The sequence below is a fragment of the Aplysia californica genome, unplaced genomic scaffold, assembly GCF_000002075.1.
Source record: "Aplysia californica isolate F4 #8 unplaced genomic scaffold, AplCal3.0 scaffold01203, whole genome shotgun sequence".
Lineage (NCBI taxonomy): Eukaryota > Metazoa > Mollusca > Gastropoda > Aplysiida > Aplysiidae > Aplysia > Aplysia californica.
In genome coordinates, this window is record NW_004798473.1 from 72,048 (window position 1) to 79,060 (window position 7,013).

Below are 7,013 nucleotides of genomic sequence, written 5' to 3' on the forward strand. Positions count from 1 at the left end.
GGGGTTGGGGGGGTTGCTTGAAACGTATTAACTTGCTATGGTGTTTCTCTGTTTGTTTTCTTTTTACGGTTATGGAAATGGAAATGATGATGATGGCAGCAAGAAAGATGATGAAGAAACACGAAAGAAAGTGTAGGAAACGTAGAAACTCAACTTTTTGTCAGATCGATCAATTGCTTTCCTCCTCATGTCTTATTGATCCCAGGTTGTCAAAGCTGATGAGGCAGTAGCCAATGAGCAAGCCCGCGGTGCCCAGGCCATCAAGGACGAGTGTGACTCGGACCTGGCTGAAGCTCTGCCCATCCTGAACTCTGCCCTAGCTGCCCTGGACACCCTGACCCCACAGGTGAGAGTGATGATAATAATGAGTAGTGTTTGTGTTTTACAACCATAGATCAGATGAATACAGAGGAAGAAGCAGGCCTAGGAAGAGATGGATAGAGGGGGTCAGAGAAATATTAGGCAAAAAAGATAAAATTGTACAACAGGCAATTCAAAAAGCAAGAGAAAGATGTTTGCTTCTCCCCTCAACACCATAAGGTAACCGAGGCTGGAACAAGTAAAAAAAAGTAATTAGCTTTTGTATATCATATAACCCTGCTCTACTGCTCTATGCACTTGATTTGTCTCTATCCCTGCAAGCTACATTGTGAGCATGTGAAGGCTGAATAGTGTGAGTCGTCTTTAGAAAACATTTTTGTATTTAATTTGTAAAAACTTGTGCAGACAGATGAAAATTGTACTCTTACTTGGGAGAGATATTTACCTCATCTTTTACTGTGAGATGTGACAATTAATTTAAAGAAATCTCTGATATGTTGGTGTAAGGTACACTTATAATTATAGCTTCTAAGATATTGGCAAATCTCCACATAAATTGAAGTGATTTTTATGTACAGCTACAATATTTAACATTCGGCCACGCCTGACTTCTCATAAGAAAAGATAATTTGTAAATCGCATTAAACTTAAGTTTTCATGAGAGCTCGGTTGATGATGTTTTTTGTTTTTTTAATTTTCATTACACAGGATATCACTATTGTGAAATCAATGAAGTCTCCTCCCTATGGAGTGCGCCTTGTCATGGAGAGCATCTGTGTGCTCAAAGGCATCAAACCTGATCGAGTGCCGGATCCTTCTGGAACAGGAAAAAAGATCGAGGATTTCTGGGGCCCTTCCAAGAAACTGCTCGGAGACATGAAGTTTCTGGAATCTTTACATAACTTTGACAAAGTGAGCACAAAAAGAAATGATTTATGTTGGGAAAATGATACTGCGTTCTTGCATTCGTTCAATTTGTTGGCATGTTTGGTTTGGGGGGTTTTTTGCTAAAGAATTAGCTGCTTGTGAATGAGCAAGGGCTATAAAAGGTTTTGGAAAGACAGATAAATTAGAGAATATAACTGATTGAACATGTTTTGAGGATTTAAGAAAAAGAGAAAGGTAGAATGCGGTTAAGTGAAAAGAAACAAGATGCTGAGAGGATGATGGGTATAATTTGAAAGTTCAATTTGTCAGTAAGAAATAGGTAAACAATGTGAACCTATTTGTGGATGAAAAGAATTATTGTGTGATGTTTTGAAGGTGTTGGAAAGATTTAGAGACGGACACACAGACAGGAAGACAGATGAACCAGACGAATAATTTTACAGAAAGAGCAAGAGGGTTTGTTGGATTAAGGGCAGAAAGATCGAGAGATTAAAAGATGAAAGGTCATGAAACAAATCACGAGTGAGGGAGTGATAATTTGTGTCTCGATGCTGTAGAATCTGGCGCTCGTCAATTTTTGGGCACATGGAGTTATAGTATCACCCTAAAGGCTGTTCATTTGACTATCTTTCGATGAAAAAAAATACTTGAATAGAAGTCGAGATATGTGCGATTGAAGGTGGGGGTGGCCTGGTTTCAGATGCAAATTTAGTGAGAAAATGGCCGTTAAAATTTGTTGATTTTGGAAACTTGAGATTCCTTGAAAACTGGAAATTTACATTTGCTGTGCCTTTAACTCATTCACTACGTATTATTTTTGGCTTGTGGACGAATTTTTTGCGGGAGAGCGAAATGAGAAGATGACTAGTGTGCAGCTCACAGGTCTTTGAGGCCACAAATTCAAATAAATATCAACACATTATATACCAAAATTTTCAGTATGGTTTGTAGAATACAACTGTAATGTTTATTTGTGTATTTTTCACCTTTGGTTCTTGTAAGAGGTGATTATGCAACACAGTTTTGTTTGGATGCGGAAAAAAAATTAGAATATAAAATTAATAATCTTTGGGGAAACTCAAAAAGTCAAATGATACTTTTAAAAAAACCATAAATGAATACAGAACAGGAAAATATTGAAAAATTTGCAGTTAATTACATACATTCTATAACATTTGTACATTTTGGATCAAAACATCTGATATTGAAAATTTAAAAAAAATTGTTTATTACCTTGAAAAAAGGACAAGATGCATTCACAGACAGAAAAAAAACCCACTCGTGTCTTATACGAAATTATTCTAAGTTGCATTTGGAATAAACCTTTACAAGTCTTGATTGGTATTTTTTGTGTAATTTCACCCAAAAAATATTGATTTCGGGTAGAAAAAAATGTCTTGACAATAAAGATCTAGACCTTGATCTAGCATTGAAAAATATTGATTTCTCAATAACAGATCACTGGCTATTTGAGTCCAATAGTATCAATATTCTAAAGAAGAGTCCTTCATTTCTTTAGTGAGCAAAATAATGATACATTTTGTTGTATAAAAGTACTGAGACTGGTGTCTGGGCTATAATTTCGGCATCGCGATAAAACCAAGTCGCATAAACTTCGAAATCGCGATTCGAAACTGAATCTAAACTTCCAATTTTCAGTGGAAATGCTTGACCCGGAAGTCAATGTTATATTATAACCTTTATTTTAACATGTATATGTGGATTGGAATAAAATCCAAGCTAGAATTATAGGTTGGCTCTCGAGCCGATGGGGGCGGCTTGGCGTACGGAGGCAACTTTAGCCGCGCCGCTGCCCACGGCTTGGCGTAGCGAATGAGTTAATGTATTTCAGTAAAATTCGCACAAAAATGTGTTTTTAAATGGACATAAAAGGTGTTGAGCCAAAAAGCCAAAATTGGAAAAAAAATTTCAAACTGGCAGAAAAATGCTGATATCTTCAATTTCATTAATTTGACGAGTGCCTGATTTCACTCTGATGCCTTATATTTGTGTTCGGAGAGCAAAGTTTGTTTCCAGAAATATTTTATTGGAAAATCAAACTTTTCAATCGTTGTTCTAATATCTATACTAAACAGCATTTTTGTAGAGCATATCTCCTTCCAACAAAAATCTCTGTGCACTTCGTAATCTGTGTGGTTTTACTTCTCGTGCAGGATAACATCCCAGTGGCTTACATGAAGACCATCAGAGCCAAGTACACTCCTAACCCGGACTTTGACCCCGACAAGATCAAGGTCGCCTCCACTGCCTGTGAAGGTCTGTGCAAGTGGGTGCGGGCCATGGAAACCTACGACAAGTGAGTCATTTTTACCTGACGCTACATGGGGTCGATAATGTACCTGATGCTACACTAGGCTTATAACAATAACTGAGTTGATAACATACCTGATGCTACACTGGGTCGATAACATACCTGATGCTACACTGAGTCGATAACATACCTGATGCTACACTGGGTCGATAACATACCTGATGCTACACTGGGTCGATAACATACCTGATGCTACACTGAGTCGATAACATACCTGATGCTACACTGGGTCGATAACATATATGATGCTACACTGAGTCGATAACATACCTGATGCTACACTGGGTCGATAACATACCTGATGCTACACTGGGTCGATAACAATAACATACCTGAAGCTATACTGGATCAATGCCATAAACATATTATGTGAAGCTACACTATATTGATAACAACAACACACCTGATGCTATAATGGATCAATAATAACTATATTCATATATTTTCTACATATACACCTGTCAAGCTATTTGGAATTGTGACATCCTGTTGAATGTAATGCGAATTGAACATTTTTTTAGAAAATGAAAATATGCGGCATAAATGCTATTTATTTTTATAATTTATTATTCATATAAACTCTTTCATGTCTGTTGTGACTTTCAGGGTGGCCAAAGTAGTTGCTCCCAAGAAAGAATCGCTGAAGAAGGCTGAAGCTGAACTTTCTGTGGCCATGGCTTCCCTTGAGAAGAAACGCGCATCTCTGCGAGAGGTTCAGGTAAGTGTTTCCAAAAAACCTGTGCAGTCAGTTGTACTAGCACAAACATGCTCTTGTTTGTCACACACTCGAGCATACACATTCCTGTTTACACATTCACACTTTTTTTCTCTCTCACTCGTACACTCACACATAAACATATGCACACATGCACATATGCATGCATGTGCACGCACACACACACACACACACACACACACACACACACACACACACACACACACACATACACATACACACACACACACACACACACTCGCACACACACCTGCCCTTGGACATACACGTTCCTACACAGTCTTAGTTTTAGTATGGGGTTTTACGGCGCTCGCAACTGCATAAGGTCATATGAGCGCGCCTACTCAGTCTGAATGACACTCATGTACAAATACTTCCATGTGTAGGGTTTTGATGCAAGTGACCATGAGTTTTGAAATCTTGTCATTTCCATCCCAGAATTTGACCGTATACTGAGTCATAAGGTTTAGTGACTATGCCATTGGTGCCCGACTCATTTCTGATTGTTTCTAAGACAGAAAGACTTAGACTCAAAGAGAGAGGCAGACAGACAGAGAGGCTCAGAGAATGAAATATATTATTTGAATATGATTATGAGTTTTTGAGTTTTTGTTTTGTGTGATTGGATGCAAAAAAATTATATTTAGTGTCCCAGTAACTTGTAAAAGCACACTGTCAGAGTTTTTCCCTTACAAAATCAATGAAGTATAACTTTCTATTTGGCAATGTATTCCCTTGTCCCACTTTCATAATCCCTTGCTCTCCCCTTTTGAACAACGTTTATCACCCACCCCCACCCCCCTTCCCACTCCACACTCCCCACCTCTCTTCAAATTTCCATTTTACAAGATGAAATTAGGCAGTGGTACTCCTTGTTCTAATAAGACATTTCTTGTGTAAATTCTTCTTCAAGGAAATGGTTTAATAAGACATTTTTTTTTTTCATCCTTCATCCAGGAAATCGTCTAATAAGACATTTCTTTTGTTAATCCTTCACCAAGGAAATGGTCTAATAAGATATTACTTTTGTTAATCCTTTATCAAGGAAATGGTCTAATCAGACATTTCTTCTGCACATTCTTTACCAAGGAAATGGTCTAATAATCACATGTCTTATGTAAATTCTTCCCCAAGGAAAAACTGAACAAGCTTCAGGAGACTCTGGAGGCGAACAAGACCAAGAAGGCGGAGCTGGAGAATGAAGTGGACCTGTGCACTAAGAAGCTGGCCCGTGCTGAGCAGCTGATCGGCGGCCTGGGTGGAGAGAGGGACCGCTGGAGCCAAGAGGCGCGGGAGCTGGGCAAGAAGTACATCAACCTGACTGGAGACGTGCTGGTCTCCTCCGGTATTGTGGCGTACCTGGGAGCCTTCACTTCTGCTTTCAGACAGGTGAGGGGGGAGAGAAAAGAATCAGTCCACACTCTGTCAGGGTAAAAGTAAAGTATAGCCTCACCCCCTCCCCCCCTTCTTCCCCCTTCTCTCTTCCCCCTCCCCCTCCCCCCATCCTCTCTTCCCCCTCCCCCTTCCTTCTTCCCCCTCCCTCCTCCCTTCCTTCCCTCACCTCTTCCCCCTTCCTCTTCCCTTCCTTCCCTCACCTCTTCCTCCCTGATACATTGTCCTAATCCCCAACAGTATATTCCTTTTTTCTCGCATCTCAAATCTGTTTTAATGGTATGATTTTTTTCCTTTTTTTTCCCCTTTTAAAAAAGAGGACTCTTAAAGCCCTCTGTGATATTGTGAAAAGGTTTTGCCATTGAAGCTGTAATTATACTGTTGACTGATTTGTTATGTTTCTTTTTTTCCCCTACAGGAAACAGCCAATGATTGGCTGAAAACAGTGCAAGAGAAAGGTCTGCCTTGCTCGAGTGACTTTAATCTCATCAACACCCTGGGAGAGCCGGTCAAGATCAGAGAGTGGAACATTGCGGGTCTGCCCACAGACAGCTTCTCCGTGGAAAACGGCATCATCATCAGGTGAGAGACTCGCTGAGATGTGCTTCTCGTAATTACTCACAAACAGAGATACCAGCTTTCCTGAATTTCATTCATAATTGCCTGTGTAATGAGGTAATACTTGAAGAAGCCCACTTTGGCATCTGGCTGATTAAAACAATCAGGAAAAGACATGTGCAGTTTCTGGGACACTTGAATCAACATAAAGGCCTCGAACATCTAGCTGTCTCTCTGATAAAATTGAAGGCAAATGAGGCAGGGGTAGGCGCAGAGCATCTTACTTGGAGAGCTTAAACAGATGAGTGACGCAGAAAGATCTGGATAATGTAGGTCTCTTCAAAGCATCTGAGGAAAGGAATGGATGGAGCACCATGATCTCCGATGTCTGTTGCAGATCTGACACTTGATGAAATTACTCATGTACAAAGTTACCAAGTGTCTTGAATTTTTACAAGATTTTCATCTCATTCAGTCCCTGTGTCTCTCCCATATCAAATTTGTCTACCAAAATTGTTATTTTGTCTATATTCCTTTGTTGAAAATAATGATGATGATGATAAGTAGCACTGGTATAGGGAGTATCTCCACTCATCAGCAAGTTCTTATGCCATTTACAATCTATATTATTACCCCAGCAGTCCTTAGACGTCCTCAGAAACATTCCCGGCTTCCCTTCCAAAGAGGCACAGAAAGAAAAAAAGTGTGGTGTTGTTTATAAATTGGAATAAACAATGTTTTACAGTAACTGTGATTAAATTTACCTTTGACCTTCTCTTCCCCCCC

The 7,013-nt window shown here is 39.5% G+C and overlaps 1 protein-coding gene across 1 annotated transcript in view; it reads left to right on the forward strand.

The window, feature by feature from the left end:
* Positions 1–7,013, forward strand: part of LOC101853278 (dynein heavy chain 7, axonemal) — a gene marked incomplete in the record, with an annotated part of 106,541 nt that overhangs the window by 69,082 nt on the left and 30,446 nt on the right. Inside the window, 6 exon segments of the mRNA XM_035973404.1 lie at positions 206–346; positions 1,030–1,233; positions 3,384–3,526; positions 4,148–4,259; positions 5,412–5,666; positions 6,088–6,251. Coding sequence (XP_035829297.1) covers positions 206–346; positions 1,030–1,233; positions 3,384–3,526; positions 4,148–4,259; positions 5,412–5,666; positions 6,088–6,251 — 1,019 coding nt within the window.